Source organism: Mytilus californianus, unplaced genomic scaffold (assembly GCF_021869535.1).
Source record: "Mytilus californianus isolate M0D057914Y unplaced genomic scaffold, xbMytCali1.0.p SCAF_3, whole genome shotgun sequence".
Lineage (NCBI taxonomy): Eukaryota > Metazoa > Mollusca > Bivalvia > Mytilida > Mytilidae > Mytilus > Mytilus californianus.
The window spans coordinates 351,196-369,693 of record NW_026262679.1 but is presented as its reverse complement, the minus strand read 5'-3'; the positions used below and the strand labels follow the sequence as shown (position 1 = coordinate 369,693).

The 18,498-nt window shown below is 31.4% G+C and overlaps 1 protein-coding gene across 3 annotated transcripts in view; it reads left to right on the top strand.

Annotated features, from left to right (window-relative positions):
- LOC127733785 (C-myc promoter-binding protein-like) overlaps positions 1–18,498 on the top strand; it is a 68,794-nt gene that overhangs the window by 27,727 nt on the left and 22,569 nt on the right. For all 3 annotated transcript variants that reach the window (XM_052243100.1, XM_052243101.1, XM_052243102.1), the window contains 16 exons: positions 469–535; positions 750–805; positions 1,359–1,503; positions 2,858–2,951; positions 3,696–3,777; positions 4,498–4,540; positions 4,954–5,094; positions 5,323–5,464; positions 5,776–5,921; positions 6,259–6,311; positions 12,010–12,072; positions 12,552–12,693; positions 15,175–15,215; positions 15,570–15,714; positions 16,012–16,140; positions 17,427–17,727. In XM_052243100.1, coding sequence (XP_052099060.1) covers positions 469–535; positions 750–805; positions 1,359–1,503; positions 2,858–2,951; positions 3,696–3,777; positions 4,498–4,540; positions 4,954–5,094; positions 5,323–5,464; positions 5,776–5,921; positions 6,259–6,311; positions 12,010–12,072; positions 12,552–12,693; positions 15,175–15,215; positions 15,570–15,714; positions 16,012–16,140; positions 17,427–17,727 — 1,790 coding nt within the window. The remainder of the gene's footprint in view (positions 1–468; positions 536–749; positions 806–1,358; positions 1,504–2,857; positions 2,952–3,695; positions 3,778–4,497; positions 4,541–4,953; positions 5,095–5,322; positions 5,465–5,775; positions 5,922–6,258; positions 6,312–12,009; positions 12,073–12,551; positions 12,694–15,174; positions 15,216–15,569; positions 15,715–16,011; positions 16,141–17,426; positions 17,728–18,498) is intronic.

Below are 18,498 nucleotides of genomic sequence, written 5' to 3'. Positions count from 1 at the left end.
TTTTGTCAGACAAGTGAACTGACAAAAGTTTTAATACCTTGAGAGGAGATGGCTCTGTGGAAAACTTTCATTTTGTTTGCAGTAATAAAACATCTCAGTTGATTTGATTTGAAAAATGGATAGACTATAACTTAGCTAAGTTATCTTATAGAGTTCTCACTTTTTATATGAAGAATGAAGTTATTGTACTTTGGTGTAGCTGAAATTCACACAGAACATAATTTTAGTTTCACTTGATGACATTTTGCTATCTTGATTGATGGTAAAAGGGGTGCTCTTTCAGACAGTTAAACAGTAATTTTATGTTGCTGAGATTATAAAATATGTTTATATAGCATGGTTAAACGCAGTGTATTAGATGAAACTTCTCAATACATGTATAACAATACAAAAGTTATTTTTTATTTTAAATCATGATGACTAGATTAATATGAGAATATTAATCCGATGTTGTGGTTTTTTTTTCAGACATATATCACATTTTATGTATGATGTACCATACCCTTCGCCACAAAGACCTAACATCTTAGTTCAGGTTAGTTAGTCCTTAGTAGTTAGTTGAAAATTGAGTTATAGAGAAGATATTTATCTGGGGTGTAAATAGATGATCTTATGAGTAGCAAATTCTAACTTGTAGTGGTTTCTTTAAGTTAAGATTCTTATTTAGTTCGAAATGATACTAGAGAAAAAAAGGACAAAGCTTATAGAATTCTACACCACATTTAAATTGTATTTTTTGTGTGTTTTAGCTCAGCCATGAAGCCATAATATTGTCCATGCCAGAGGATTCACCACTGCCTCAAAGGTTGGTTATTTATAGCGCTCAGAAATGTTGGTTTTTTTTTTTTTATTGGAAGAAATAGTGTAAGATGAGGAAATACTGTAATCTGTATTTTCTCATATGTGATGTAAATGTTGACTTTACTGTCAATATTAGGAAAACACAAGTTGAAAGAATATTGATTATTATTTTTTCTTTGAAGGGATAAAAATTATTATTTTCCAAAAGATAGTTTCTGTGACAAACTGGAAATATTGAAAATACCAGAAACTTAACGTTTTGACACAAAGAGTCCTGTGTTATGGCACACACATGATAAAAGTGTGATTTGTTTTTACAAAAGTAGTTTATTTTTGTTTTGAAAGTTGTGTAAATTAACAGATGAATGGTATTACTGATTAATATTCAATACATTACAATTTATCGGATCCTTGAATGTGATAATTAATATCTGTAGAACTACTCTAACTAATCATGCTAATATTAAGAGGTTACTCATCATGAAGACTGTAATAATAAAATAGTTTTTGATTCATATGATATCTTGCTAAAATGCAAAATTTGTTGTGTATTTCAGTGGAGCTTCATTTATCACAATGTTAAAGAATTTAGGACCAGAGAACTGCATGAACTTACTGTTATATATTCTACATGAACACAAAGTATTGATACATTCACTTCGACCAGCTGTGTTAACTGGTGTTGCTGAAGCTGTGATAAATGTAAGTATTGTTAATTATATTTAATTTATACTCCTACTGAAGACATATTTATCATTAAATATTGTTTATCTTATACCTGTATAAAATATTACTTACTGCGAACCAAATGATACTTTTCCACAGATTCACTTGAAGGTTACCTGTTGATTTAAACTTTTGCAAGTTCTTTTGTCCCATTGAATAAATACAATAGCTATTGTTCTCTCTGTAGTTTATTCACTGGGACCTATAAATTTCTTCTAAGAGAAATCTATCACTCATTGATTAATTTACCCGAGTAAAAAAATTATCTTATAAATAGGCAAAAGTTTAAATCGACAGGTAATCTTCAAGTAAATCTATGGAAAAGTATCATTTAGTTCGCAATAAATTTATCATTACAATAACATTTGAAAATAATTAAAGGGCTATGAAAGGAATATTATATTTATTTACCAGATTCCCAAGAATTTCCTCATCAGGCTGATTATCGAACCTTTATTAACTGCTTCTGGAATGTTATCACATGCCTTTTAAATATTGTCCGTGGGGTTTATTACATGCATCTTTGTGCATTTCTGAAAATTTGTTTGTAAACATTGTAGACGACACAGCTGCCTTTGTTGAGTGAAAAACAGTAACACAGTGCAGAAAACTGCAAGTGATTTAAGAATTTTTTTTAAATGGTTAAGGAGCAAAGTTCATAGAAAGACAAATATTTAATAGTTCTTGTCTGTATTTCTTCTGCTTAAGTATATGATAAAAAGATCATTACATGTCATTTTTCATATCCTTTTGGCTTTCGGCTCTTGGGCTGATATCATGACCTAGGGCCGATAAAGTTCTGATATGAAAAATGCCATGTAATAATCTATACTTACAAACCTCTGTCATGTCTGTGTCCAAGCCTGATTACCTAAGTTTGCCTTGGCCAATTCATAGAAATGTTTTAAGTACTGGTAGGTTTCTTCTCTCTCAGTTTTTACAATTTGGACTTTTGTCGTTGCAGAGTTATTGGACGTTGTTCATTTTAATTTTGAACAGTGAATTGGGACTGTCTATTTCATTGAATTGAATGTAATAAAAGTTTATACCGATCTCAAATCAAACTTTTTTACCACTGTACCTACACAAATATATTATTTATTACTCTTAATGTCATATTTGATCATGTGCATTTAAGATGGACATATCACTGAAAGTAAATATTACACAACTTGCAAAATGTATAAATGCTGCAAAGATTTACAATACACACAATGGCAGAAACCCCCATACATAAACACACAAATTCTTCTGACAAATTTGTTTACAGTTTGCAATGTAGTGTCTATAAATTTCATCTTGTGTATTAAGGTTGTTGATTGTATTCCAGATGATATTCCCCTTACACTGGCAGTGTCCATACATTCCACTGTGTCCATTAGGTCTGTCCTATGTCCTGAGTGCTCCTGTTCCATTTATTGTTGGTAAGTAAAATAGGTTTTGTATGCAAAGACTGCACTAGAATATTTTTGCAACTGATTAAAATTTCTTATGATAAACGAAAAAAACATCAACTGTTCTTATAAGCTGATAAGTACAGACAAGTATGAGTTTAATATGTACTTTTGTACAGCATAAATATATGTGATTTTTTTCAAGTTATTTTGTCTTCAATGGCCTCGAATTAACAAACATAAAACTAAAACTTTCATATGTTTAAGATTTAAAGAACATACACACAACAATATCCTAATTCAAATTATTTATTATCCATGAATCCTACCACGTTGAAAACGAGGCTGAAGATACCAAGGAGGCATTCAAAACATTTAAACAGAATTTTTATTCATTAATTATTAAGTACCATAATCTATCACTATGTGTCCAAATTTAGTTAGTTATGCTGATTTGAAAAGGGTAAATCCACTCTCCTTATATTAATTTCTGGTGTCCATTAGAACACTTTTACCCATCTAATGAATTCTGTCTGACTTCAGCAATTTTTTACTGACTTGAACAACTGAGTTCGAGTAAGCTTCAATAGTATTCTAAGAATGTACTACTACACTCAAATATCAATTTATTATTTTAGAGTGCATATAACTAAAGATATTGCTATAAAATACTGATCTAAAAATAGCACAAGTAAACAATACACAAATGTTAAAAGGGGTGTCATGTAATAGAATTTGATTTCTGAATGTAATTGTTGTATTATTAATTAACAGGTATAGATTCCCGATATTTTGACCTGTATGACCCTCCTTCAGATGTTGTGTGTGTAGATTTAGATACTATCACAATAAGTTTGTAAGTATATAAAGTAATTAATAAAAAACAAATATGAACAGTTTTTTTGTTATAAACAATTAGAACTTTCTTTTTAGGGCTATTCCAGAAAATACTATGTCCCCCCCAGGGAATGCAATTTTTTAAAATTTTATGTGGGTGGTTGTATTTGAAATACCAAAATGCAGAGGGAGTGTTGTTCTTATTTATTTTTATTTCTGTGGGTGGTGGGGGTTTAAAAAAAGTGCCGATCCTGGAGGGGACATAGTATTTTCTGGAACAGCCCTTAATAATAATGCAGTTTAAAAGTCATTTAATTTAATGCTTTATTTATTTAAAGAGGATTGCCAACAGCCAGAGGCTACGTGTGGGTCTCCTCAAAAATAAATATATGCAGATTCACAATTACCAAAGTGTTTTTATGCCTCACCTAGGGGCTTTATGTTTTTCGGTTTGTGCATCCGTTCATCCGTCTGTCCTGCTTCAGGTTTAAGTTTTTGGTCAAGGTAGTTTTTGATGAATTGAAGTCCAATCAACTTGAAACTTAGTACACATGTTCCCTATGATAGGATCTTTCTAATTTTAATGCCAAATGAGAGTTTTGACCCCAAATTCACGGTCCACTTAACATAGAAAATGATAGTGCGAGTGGCGCATCCGTGTACTATGGACACATTCTTGTTTTTTGTGTTTTTATTTTATTTAATTAGACATTAAGATGACTGTTTTGACATTTTACAGACCTGATGACAAAAAGAACATTAACTACAGAAATCTACCAAAGGTATGTTCAGGTTAGATAAAAAGATAAGAATATCATAAAACCATGGCAACATCCACTTCTGTTACATGGCTAGCACATGAGCAAATAAGTGTCAAAATGTGAGAAAAAAATAATACTCATTTTACAAATCCAGATTGCCTAAGTTTATGTTAATTTTACAGTTCACTTTGCCAATAACCATACAACCAAACATTAAGTTCATTCTTCTTTGTACACACTCAAATATGCTGTAACAAATCCAAATTGTCTATGGTGATCACTGATGAGAATTTACAGAAATATCCTTTATTTGTTAAAACAATATAAAACAAAAAAATTAGATATGAAATGTTATTTGTGAAAAGAAAAAAATAATCTACTGAATTATTATTAATAAATTTGATGCAGTATAATCACTGTTGACTAATTTTCAGAAACCAGCTCGTGTTTTACAAGAGACATTGCATAAATTATTTGATGAGTTATGTACAACTCGTGTTGGTACTCAGATGGTAGATGAAATCACTCTAGAACTTGCTCCCATGGAACATGACTTCAGAATGAAAAGGAAAGAGGTATATATACTTTGTATCTTTTTTGAATTGAATTAGAAAGCTGCATTGGGAATAAAAGATAGCTCTCTGTGAAATAGAAGTAAGAAACAAAAAAATTTTATAACTATAATTTATTGATTTGAATAGTTTTAAAGGATGTATCATTATTGTTTTCAGTACTATAGTTTGTTAAATATGTTTTAGATGTTTCTGCTTTAATTCAAATTTTTTTCTTTCATCTTTTTGCAGACATTAATGGAGTTACGTATACAAGAAGCTTTTCTACGTTTCCAAGCTTGTGTGTTGAAAGGCTACAGGAGTTACCTAAAACCAATTACAAGAGCCCCTACCCTGGGAACAACTGATGTTACCTCTTTGTTTGACATGCAAGGTGGGATTTTAGTGAAAAAATAGAAAACATTACGCCACACATGTTTTAATATTATTGTCATTGAATTGTCATTAAGGCATGCATGAGCAGCCACATAGAAAAATTAAAAGTAGTTGGCAAAGATGAAGAAAAAAAAATGTTCATTATGAAATTTAAGAGTTTTATTTTTATGGTTATCATACTAGTAATAGCATTCAGTTTTGATGTGAAAATCTGGAAATTTTTTTAAATTATATACCAGGGAAAAAAGATAACTTGATTTCATCTCATACATGTTTGAATTTCACATCTTTTGTAACTTTTAATTTCAGGTTTTCTAAAGAGTCGAGACAAAGCAAATTCCAAGTTTTACCAGAATTTAACCAAAACACAGACATTTATCAGATTTCTAGAAGAGAGATCTTTTGTCTCTGACAATGATGCTAGCTTAGCATTTTTTGATGAATGTACAGAAAAGGTGTGTGTGTGTGTGTGTAATTATATTACATATTTGTGGTTTTATAAACGAAAGTTTACATAAAAAGCTACAAGATATAAAACAAGAGCAAAAACGAAGAAACTTTACATAAAAAGCTACAAGACATAAAACAAGAGCAAAAACAAATCAATATTTAAAAAAAAAAATAACGAAGGTCTTTGATTTAATTCAGCCACCTTGACTTTGATATTGATTAGTATGGAATGAGAACAGAACACAACATGTTATGAACAACTGTAGACAATTGCTTTGGTTCTTATTTTGTCTTTGTCTGACAAATTTATAAAGATTATTTCACATGTTTTTGTATTTACAGGTAAATGAAACACTAGATGAACCCAAGTTGATAGAATTAGATCAGTCACACAGGTAATCAGAGTTCTTAAAATTTTTTTTTTTCTGGTGGTCATTGGGACCACCAAGACTAAAAATCTGGAGGTCCTTGAGAAAATCTGGTTGTCCTGTAATTTTCTTGAATTTATCAAACACCTATTAGTTACATGTAAGTCATTGCTCAATACTATATTAACTCCATCCTAGTTCTATGTTATATATTTGGTTGTTTTCAATTAAATTTTGAACTCTACATTGTTCACTAATTTTTATACTTTGTCAGTTTGATTACATGTTTGTTTTAAGTCTCCTGCATTATACTTCAATCATTTACAGTGAAAAGTGCATTAGAAATAAAAGACTAAGTCTGATGTTTTTTCACCTCTCTGTTATCATTATCTTTTGTTTGCACTCTTTTAACACCGGGTTTAGCACCATCTTTGAACGAGATGGGCTATGTGGCAGCTATGATAACTTTTACGACTGGTTATTATACGACCGCAAAACAATTTTGTGGTCGTATATTGGTATGACGTTGGCTTCGTCGGTGTCGTCGTCCGAAGACACATTGGTTTTTGCACTCTAACTTTAGTTTAAGTAAATGGATCTCTTTGAAATTTGACCATAAGGTTAAATACTACAAAAGGAAGGTTGGGATTGATTTTGGGGGTTATGGTACCAACAGTTAAGGAATTAGGGGCCAAAAAGGGGCCAAAAATAAGCATTTTCTAGTTTCCAGACAATAACTGTGGAACGGTGTATGGATCTCTCTGAAATTATACTACAAGTTTCCATACCACAAAGGGATTGTTAGGATTTGCTTTGGGGGGTTATGGCTAAAACCGTTTAGGAATTAGGGGCAAAAAAGGGGGAAAAACAAGGTTGTCCTGGTTAATGGACAAATACTTTAGTACAAAACATAATTTAAAGCAGTGTAAGGGAGATAAATCAAATACATCATTGAAATTATCTCCCTTACACTGCTTTTAAATTATGTATAAAGTAATGGTTAATGAACAATAAAGATAATTTAAAACAGTGTAAGGGAGGTAATCCAAATACAACGTTTTGATTACTTCCCTTACACTGCTTTTAAATTATGTTTAAAGAAATGCATATTTATAAAGGAAGACCAGTAAAAATATCTGCAAATGTTGCATCTTTTTTTTTTACAAAAAATACCATATGAAAGATTTGACACTATATTTTTGTCGAGCCTGCGACTTTTGTCGCAGAAAGCTCGACATAGGGATAGTGATCCGGCGGCGGCGGCGGCGTTAGCTAACTTCTTAAAAGCTTTATATTTTAGAAGGTGGAAGGTCTGGATGCTTCATACTTTGTATATGGATGCCTCATGTTACGAAGTTTCTGTCAGTCACATGTCCAATGTCCTTGACCTCATTTTCATGGTTCAGTGATTACTTGAAAAAAAAGTTCAGATTTTTTGTAATGTTAGATTCTCTCTTATTATAAGTAATAGGATAACTCTATTTGATATGTGCGTACCTTGCAAGGTCCTCATGCCCGTCAGACAGTTTTCACTTGACCTCGACCTCATTTCATGGATCAGTGAACAAGGTTAAGTTTTGGTGGTCAAGTCCATATCTCAGATACTATAAGCAATAGGTCTAGTATATTCGGTGTATGGAAGGACTGTAAGGTGTACATGTCCAACTGGCAGGTGTCATCTGACCTTGACCTCATTTTCATGGTTCAGTGGTTATAGTTAAGTTTTTGTGTTTTGGTCTGTTTTTCCTATACTGTATGCCATAGGTCTACTATATTTGGTGTATGGAATGATTGTAAGGTGTACATGTCTAGCGGGCAGGTGTCATCTAACCTTGACCTCATTTTCATGGTTCAGTGGTCAAAGTTAAGTTTTTGTGTTTTGGTCTTTTTTTCTAATACTATATGCAATAGTTCAACTATATTTGGTATGTGCGTACCTTGCAAGGTCCTCATGCCCGTCAGACAGTTTTCACTTGACCTTGACCTCATTTCATGGATCAGTGAACAAGGTTAAGTTTTGGTGGTCAAGTCCATATCTCAGATACTATAAGCAATAGGTCTAGTATATTCGGTGTATGGAAGGACTGTAAGGTGTACATGTCCAACTGGCAGGTGTCATCTGACCTTGACCTCATTTTCATGGTTCAGTGGTTATAGTTAAGTTTTTGTGTTTTGGTCTGTTTTTCTTATACTGTATGCAATAGGCCTACTATAGTTGGTGTATGGAATGATTGTAAGGTGTACATGTCTAGCGGGCAGGTGTCATCTGACCTTGACCTCATTTTCATGGTTCAGTGGTCAAAGTTTATTTTTTGAGTTTTGGTCTTTTTTTCTAATACTATATGCAATAGTTCAACTTTATTTGGTGTATGGAAATATTTTATGATCTATTTGTCAGTCACACAGTTTTTTTTTTACCTTGACCTCATTTTCAAGGTTCATTGCTCAGTGTTAAGTTTTTGTGTTTTGGTCTGTTTTTCTTAAACTAAAAGCAATAGGTCAACTATATTTGTTGTATGGAAGAACTGTTAGCTGTACATGCCTGCCTAGCATGGTTCATCTGACCTTGACCTCATTTTCAAGGTTCATTGGTCAATGTTTAGTTAACTTGGTTAATGATAAGTTTATGTGACAGTTGTAATAAAGCTTTATATTTAGGACTATCAACATAATATCAATGATAAGTAAAGAAGGCGAGACATTTCAGTGTGTGCACTCTTGTTAATTCTATTATAAAATAGATTAAGTTAGCACTATGGTAAATTTAAATGGGTAATTATGGTTGCCAACTCCATTGGAAATTTGAATTGAGATTATGACCATATCTTGAGGGAAAGAATTTTTTTGGGGAAAAAAGGGGGGGGGGGGGATAAAAAGAAATTGTGGGGGGTCAATTTTTCTCATTTCAGATTTCAGAAATTAAAAAAATTATTCTTCAAATATTATTTTTTTTCAAATTTCAAATATTGAAAAATTTCAAGAAGAAATCTTTAATTGCACAGTATGGCGCATTAGATTTGTAAAATCTTTGATCACATTTATTTATTTGTTATGCCGATTCCAACAGTGTATTTAGATTTTTAATTTTGGGTCCAGTTTTCAAATTGGTCTACATTAAGGTCCAAAGGGTCCAAAATTAAACTTTGTTTGATTTTAGCAAAAATTGAATATATGAGGTTCTTTGATATGCTGAATCTAAACATGTATTTAGATTTTTGATTTTTGGCCCAGTTTTCAAGTTGGTCCAAATCGGGGTCATAAATTAAACTTTGTTTGATTTTAACAAAAATTGAATTCTTAGGGTTCTTTGATATGCTGAATCTACCATGTATTTAGATTTTTTATTTGTGGACCCCGTTATCAAATTGGTTCATATTGAGGTCAAAAGGGTCCAAAATTAAACTTTGTTTGATTTCATCTAAAATTGAATTATTGGGGTTCTTTGATATTCCAAATCTAACCGTGTATTTAGATTTTTAATTTTGGGTCCTGTTTTTTAAATTGGTCTACATTAAGGTCCAAAGGGTCCAAAATTAAACTTAGTTTGATTTTAACAAAAATTGAATTCTTGGGGTTCTTTGATATGCTGAATCTAAACATGTGTTTAGATTTTTTATTATGGGCCCAGTTTTCAAGTTGGTCCAAGATAGGGTCCAGTATTTAAACTTTGTTTGATTTCAACAAAAATTGAATATATGGGGTTCTTTGATATGCTGAATCTAAACATGTATTTAGATTTTTGATTATGGGTCCAGTTTTCAAGTTGGTCCAAATTGGGGTCCAAAATTAAACTTTGTTTGATTTCAACAAAAATTGAATATATGAGGTTCTTTGATATGCTGAATCTAACCATGTATTTAGATTTTTTATTTGTAGGCCCCGCTATCAAATTGGTTCATATTGAGGTCAAAAGGGTCCAAAATTAAACTTTGTTTGATTTCATCAAAAATTGAATTATTGGGGTTCTTTGATATTCCAAATATAACCATGTTTTTAGATTTTTAATTTGGGTCCCGTTTTTTAAATTGGTCTTCATTGAGGTCCAAAGGGTCCAAAATTAAACTTAGTTTGATTTTAACAAAAATTGAATTCTTGGGGTTCTTTGATATGCTGAATCTAAACATGTGTTTAGATTTTTGATTATGGGCCTAGTTTTCAAGTTGGTCCAAGTTGGGGTCCAAAATTAAACTTTTTTGATTTCAACAAAAATTGAATATATGGGGTTCTTTGATATGCTGAATCTAACCATGAATTTAGATTTTTATTTGTGGGCCCCGCTATCAAATTGGTTCATATTGAGGTCAAAGTCCAAAATTAAACTTTGTTTGATTTCATCAAAAATTGAATTATTGGGGTTCTTTGATATTCCAAATCTAACCGTGTATTTAGATTTTTAATTTTAAGTCCCGTTTTTTAAATTGGTCTACATTAAGGTCCAAAGGGTCCAAAATTAAACTTAGTTTGATTTTAGCAAAAATTGAATTCTTGGGGTTATTTGATATGCTGAATCTAAACATGTGTTTAGATTTTTGATTATGGGCCCAGTTTTCAAGTTTGTCCAAGTTGGGGTCCAAAATTAAACTTTGTTTGATTTTAACAAAAATTGAATATATGGGGTTCTTTGATATGCTGAATCTAACCATGTATTTTGATTTTGGACATTGGGCCATAATAGGTAAATTAAAAAAATTCAAGTTCTTAGACCACATTCTTTCTGTGTCAGAAACCTATGCTGTGTCAAATATTTAATAACAATCCAAATTCAGAGCTGTATCAAGCTTGAATGTTGTGTCCATACTTGCCCCAACTGTTCAGGGTTCGACCTCTGCGGTTGTATCAAGCTGCGCCCCAGCGAAGCATTTTATTTTCAAAAGTATTACCGTAATTTTGAGCTATGCTACAAAAGTTAAATTACAGTATTTACCAGTTCAAAAACTATCTGAATACCAAAGAAACCGACGACTGGTTTCTTTTTCAAAAGTATTATCGTAATTTTGAGCTATGCAATTAAACTTTGTTTACATTAGTAACCAGTTCAAAAGCTATCTGAATACCGAAAAGATGTTAAATAAAAGTGAACAACCACCAAAATTTTGTCAGTCATCAGGACTGCCACTACACATGCATTTGTCAGTCCTAGCCGATTTTTGGTGGTCAGGACCGATGGGACTGACGGTTTTTCGAGAACTCTGGGTAATTATAATATTTGAAGATGAAGAAAAGTGATATGATTTTTGAAAGAAAAAGCTAACTTGTTTGATATATTGTTATTCATTTGAATGGCTAAACTATTATAAAATTTACGAGGAAAATTTGTACTGTTTGATTGCGTATTCAACATATGATGCAGTTGAGATGTAAGATAAAAGAAACAAATACATCTACTTGTCATGTTTATTCTAGCAAACACAATTATTTTAAAATCGAGATCAACTGCAATTTTTATCACATTGCAATATAGCCATCATAGAAATCAGCAGTCAGTAAAAAAAAAATCTCTTTGTGATAAATTTGATAGCCAGCTATATAACATCATACTCAAATACCTTTTTAATCAGAACCCATTTGGGTAAGAAAAAAGTTTATTTGGACGAAACAGGAGTTAGTTTTTACAAGTTAAAAATGTCAAAAAGTATATACTGTTTGTCTTGAGGGGGGTTTGGTTTGGAAAGGTTTCATTAATAAATCTGCTCTTAAAATATACTGCTACTTTATTTTCTTACAGTGAAAGAACAGTTTATATAATGCCTCCAGAACCAGTAGGCTTACCCGAGGGGGCTAAGTACAGGTAATTTTACATTATATTGAATAACAGAAGTTACAAACATTACATATTGAACAGTTTGGAACAATGACCAGTTTAGTGAAATTTCTGTTTTTGGCTGAATTCAAATAGCACATCTTTTTGGTTTGAAAAAACATCAAATTCTTTTTAATAATAAGATATTTACTGTAAACCTGGAAATTTTTGCCTGTAGAATATAGAAAAAGCTAAAAAATACAAACATTTAGAAAACCATAGTTATATCACAGGATTTGTTAGAAAACTTGACATGAAACACAGAATGAAAAGGGCAAATTATTTAAATGGGCAGAAGAACAATTTTGATAAACCTACAGGACAAAAGAGATAAGTATTGATGTATTAACACTATTTATTAAAAATCTTTTACAGCTTTTTTTTAAATCAATAAGTAAAAAGTTTATTACTTTACATGTAAACACTTGCAAAGTATGGTTACTATATCATTACTGGTTATGTTTCAGCTACAATGGTTTCCCAACCTTAAAAACAGAGTTGTTCTTAAGAAAGAAGGAATCAGAATTATCATTGCCATCTAAAGGTCCTCTATGTCCAAACAGTCCAATATCCAGAAGGTCTAAGCAAGAAATCAGGTCATCTCAGAAGGTGAGACATTTCACACTGCACTAATTGTATTTCTGTAAGCATCTTTACTTAAGTATCAGGACTTAAGACAATTAATAACTTTTAACCATAGCTTTCTGCTGTCATTCATCTATTATATAGAGTAGCTATTCAGTTCTAAGATGATTAGTGTCAATGTAGAGTCTGGAAACACATCTTGAGCAATTGTTAATTCAAAAGCTGGTAGTATAAAAATGTTAATATGTACCGGTATGCTATTTTCTCAAAAAACAGTTATGAAATGTTTTTGTTTAGAAAGATCATTTCACTCTGACCTTTAATCTCAAGACCTCAAAAATAAAAATGTATACTTATGAAAATAGAAAATAAGAACTTAAAGTTGATCTTAATTTTATAGTCTTAAGTCAGTTACCTGAAATGAAAGGATACCATGTACAGTTATTGAGCTGTTGTTGGTTACTTTACAGTTTAAAACTGTTACATGAGTTGGGATTTTGTATTTTTTATACGACCGCAAAAAAAATTTTGTGGTCGTATATTGGTATGACGTTGGCGTCGTCGTTGTCGTTGTCGTCGTCGTCCGAAGACACATTGGTTTTCGCACTCTAACTTTAGTTTAAGTGAATGGATCTCTATGAAATTTTACCACAAGGTTCAATACCACAAAAGGAAGGTTGGGATTGATTTTGGGGGTTATGGTACCAACAGTAAAGGAATTAGGGGCCAAAAGGGGCCAAAAATAAGCATTTTTGTAACTTCCAGACATAACTTGTGTGTTAGTGTATGGATCTCTCTGACATTGTACCACAAGGTTCCATATCACAAAAGGAATGCTGGGATTGATTTTGGGGGTAATTGCCTCAAAATTTTAGGAATTAGGGGCAAAAAAGGGGCAAAAAACAAGCATTTTTCTAGTTTCAGGACAATAACTTGTGTGCAAGTGTATGGATCTTTCTGAAATTGTACTACAAGGTTCCATATCACAAAGGGAAAGCTTGGTTTGAGTTTGGGGGTAATTGCCTTAAACGTTTAGGAATTTGGGGCCAAAAAGGGGCCAAAAAAACACATTTTTCTCGTTTCCAGACAATAACTTGTGTTCAAGAGTATGGATCTCTCTGAAATTGTACTGCAAGGAACCATACCACAAAGGGAAGGCTGGGATTGAGTTTGGGGGTGATGAATCATAAGGGGGTTCAAAAAATTTGGGGGGGATTTTTTTTTTTTTCCTTTTTTTTTTCTTTTAAAATTTTCCATTTTAAGTTGGTTATTTCTGATTTATATTTAAAAGCAAATAATAATGATATGGTAGGAGATACACACCAAACAGGATGTGTAAGTTTTTATATAATAAGTATTGTGCAATAGTAAGAAATTTTCAATTGCACAGTATTGCACAATAGCAAGAAATCTTAAATTGCACAGTATTGTGCAATAGCAAGAAATCTTCAATTGCACAGTATTGTGCAATAGCAAGAAATATCCAATAGCACAATATTGCGCAATAGCAAGAAATTGTCAATTGTACAGTATTGCGCAATAGCAAGAAATATTCAATTGCACAGTATTGTGCAAAAGAAGATACTTCCTATAAATTGCTTATTTCTTGACCAATTTCAATGTGGTTTTATTCTTGAATTCTTGGGGTTCTTTAATATGCTGAATCTAACTGTGTATTAAGTTTTTGGATTTTGGGCCCCGTTTTTAAATTGGTCCACATTGAGGTCCAAAGGGTCCAAAATTAAACTTTGTTTGATTTCATCAAAAATTGAATTATTGGGGTTCTTTGATATGCCGAATCTAACCGTGTATTTAGATTCTTAATTTTTGGTTCCGTTCTCAAATTGGTCTACATTAAGGTCCAACGGGTCCAAAATTAAACTTAGTTTGATTTTTAAAAAAATTGAATATATGGGGTTCTTTGATATGCTGAATCTAAACATGTATTTAGATTTTTGATTATGGGCCCAGTTTTCAAGTTGGTCCAAATTGGGGTCCAAAATTAAACTTTGTTTGATTTCAACAAAAATTGAATATATGGGGTTCTTTGATATGCTGAATCTAACCATGTATTTAGATTTTTGATTTTTGGGCCCCGTTATCAACTTTGTCCACATTGAGGTCAAAAGGGTCCACAATTAAACTTTGTTTGATTTCATCAAAAATTGAATTCTTGGGGTTCTTTGATATGCTGAATCTAACCATGTATTTAGATTTTGGATATTGGACCATAATAGGTGAATGTCCAATTTAAAATTATTAAGTTCTTAGACCACATTCATTCTGTGTCAGAAACCTATGCTGTGTCAAATATTTAATCACAATCCAAATTCAAAGCTGTATCAAGCTTGAATGTTGTGTCCATACTTGCCCCAACTGTTCAGGGTTCGACCTCTGCGGTCGTATCAAGCTGCGCCCTGCGGAGCATTTTATTAAATTATTGGAAATGTACATAATTTATTTATGAAATACTTGACAGCTAATCAGTGTTCTGTTGTTTTTCAGATGGCACAACAATATGCAACAAATGCTATGTTGTGGGCAAAGTAAGTAAATATGATCATTCTCAACAGCTTATGGGTTAAAGATAATAATAATCATTAAATGACAATTGTATCAATAGTGCAGACAAATAGAGAAATCAAACTTTGCATGAACAAAGACTATTTGTTTTATGATAAACACTGAGAAATTTATTGGACTGAAATATATTGCTGTAATAATAACAATATAGTTGACAATCAGTAAATATGAGTATCTGAAATGATAGGCCAATGTCATTCTTTCTTACAATACTTATAATATTTTTTGTTGGCATTTTTCTATTAATTTCAGTGTCACAGTTTATGATTTTTGCTCTCACCAATAAACATGGATATGCTATATATTTATTTTAACAGATGCTTGTTGAGTCATTGTTACAGCTTATGGTTTATACACTTACCTGCCTTTTTGGAGATGAGTGACTCAACAGACAATGCCATGAAAGTAGCCTATGATGTTCTACAGAAAATGCAGTTAGCAAAACTTCAACCACCAGACGAGGTCTGTATAAACATGTATCTTGTTGTCTTTTGAAATTGATATGTTATATGATCTACCAGCACTTTAGATCAAGCAGTTTTCCGACAATCAGATTTAGACAAAAACAAATACTTTAAAACCAGACATTTGAATAAATATGTGAAAATCAAAGCTTTTTAATGTTTTTATGATGTTGTTTTATCTGAATATACACTATACACTGATGTTTGTATGTTTGTAGGTGTGTTATAGAGTAATGTTACAGCTGTGTGGCCAGCATAGGATTTATATGAAACACATTTGCTTGTTTATTTGTAGGTGTGTTATAGAGTAATGTTACAGCTTTGTGGCCAACATAACATGCCAGTGATGGCTGTTAAAGTCTTGTATCAGATGAAGAGGGCTGGTGTACAACCTAATGCTATAACATATGGATATTACAATAAAGTTAGTCATTATGTTTTGTTATGGCCAGAAATTACCTTTAAATTGTAGCTAACAAAAGACAAAATCATCAATAAATATAACAAGTTTTATTATGATACAATTTTACAAGAAATATTATACAATTTGAAATGTCAACTTAACTGTTAAAATATCTGAATGTCCGATTCTAGTCTTTTCTTTATCCGGAATTCTTCTCTTGACTGTTGCATAATCCAACGGAATATTATGTCCAATAAGTTCACAAACTAATATGATGTTGTAGAATTGACCAATAAACAACTCCAGAGATCCTTTGAGAATACTTTTATATTTCTGTCCAAGTCTAACTTTGGTGTCTGTATATATAGTTACAATGGAAATTTCTCGAACACTGTAGAAGGGAAACTTGTAGAAATCTGTAGAAGGGAAACTTCTAGAATATAGTAGAAGTTTAAATTATATTATAATCATTCTGGAATTATGCAAGTCAAATAGAAAGTTCTAATCATTCCATCAGTATCTACGATTGTTCCAGTGATTTCTAAACTGCACAATTATACATTATTTTGTAAACAACTATAAATAAGTCACAACTCAATTATTTAAACATCTTATAAGGCCACACAAAACAAATTAGGCCAAGATAAATAATCATAATAACTACAATCTCATAACACCTTACTTTAATGGCTTAAAATTTCTAGTGAAGTACAGCAATCAAATTACTGCAATTTTTTTAATTGCTGTATTACGAATAGATAACAGAACACTCAACCATCGGCTTCTTACTCCATAATGTCAAATAGTATTATTATTGATAAAATTAAAGGTGCTTAAATTGAGGCTTTAATTGAAAAAATATCTGGCAGATCAAGTTCTAAAATGAATAGTTGCACAAAATAATTGTAGTTTAATGTATAAGGATGATAGGCTGTTACACATAGATATTGTCTTTATTGTTATGGAAAGGATCATTTTGAAATAACTAAGTGATATTGTATTATTAAACAAATTTTATTTTGACAATAAGATAAACAAGAATGAAATCTTATCTTTTAGCTGTGCCTCATCTTGTTGATTGAGATTAAGACAACATTTAGATACTCATAACCTACAACAGATTCATCACAAGATTATTTGATATTCATATGGAATTGTGTTAAATTTTTAAAATAAATCATTGAAATTAATTGGCTTTGTTTTCTTACAAAAGTTGTTTTTATTTATCAAGTTTAAAACACAAGTTATTTTGACAACAGTAAGGCCACATGTATATATTAAGTTGAAATACTGTTTGATTTTTCCAGGCTGTTTTTGAAGGTACATGGCCAACAACTAGAAGTAAAGCTTCTGTCATGTGGAAAAAGATCAGAAATGTCATCATAGGTGTTGCACAGTTTCGTCGTGGAATTCGTCGGAGAAGTGTTTCAATCTGTTCATATGACAGCGAATATGATGGTACAAGTTTAGATAGTTTTCCAGAAGATCATCAACATGATGAAAAAATATCAATTTTAAGAAAGGAAGTACCCCTTGATGCAGTTAAAGTTCATGAAGAGAATGACCTTGTCAGGTCACAGAGTAACAAGGAGGAAAGTGCTAGTACTGGTAATGTCATTGTTAACTTATCTTGCTTTGCTCAGGTGTCTTAAATCTGGAATATTAAGTCTATTATAAATTAGAATATGCTTGACCTTACAATTATCAGTTGGATTTACTATTTCACCATTGATATGATATTGAAAAAGAGTTTGATAAATTAGGAGTTAAAGTATGATTGCAAATGAGACAACTATCCAACAGAGTCTAAATGAAGTTGATTTAAGCAATCTTTAACTGCCTTTAACAATGAGCAAAACCTATACCTTATAGTCAGTTATAAAAGGCCTGGACAGAAACAATTCAAAGAAAAATACCAACAACCTGATTAATGACAAAACAATAAAGAAAAAACATAAACGACAGACAGCAACAAACGACAACCACTCAGTGATAGCTCTGGATAGCACTATGGTAAGCATGGTCACAAATTATAGATTCTTCTACATGTATATAAGAATAAAGAAATACTGTGCATTTCAGTATTTCCATAATTTATTATTAATTCATCTCTTTGAAAATATATTCAATGTGATGTATCTTTATATACAGTTTTACATAATGACTTACAATATATACCAGGAAAAAGTGCATGATCCATTTGTGTACATCATTTGAATAAATATAAAATGATAAAGATAGAAAATGCATCTGATCAGAAAGTTAGCAAAACCCATACTGTATAGTAAGTTAAAAAAAAAGTACTTTCATGACAAAATGTGAAACAATTCAAAAGAGAAAATTACAGCTTGACTTCTACTAGAAACAATATGTACATAA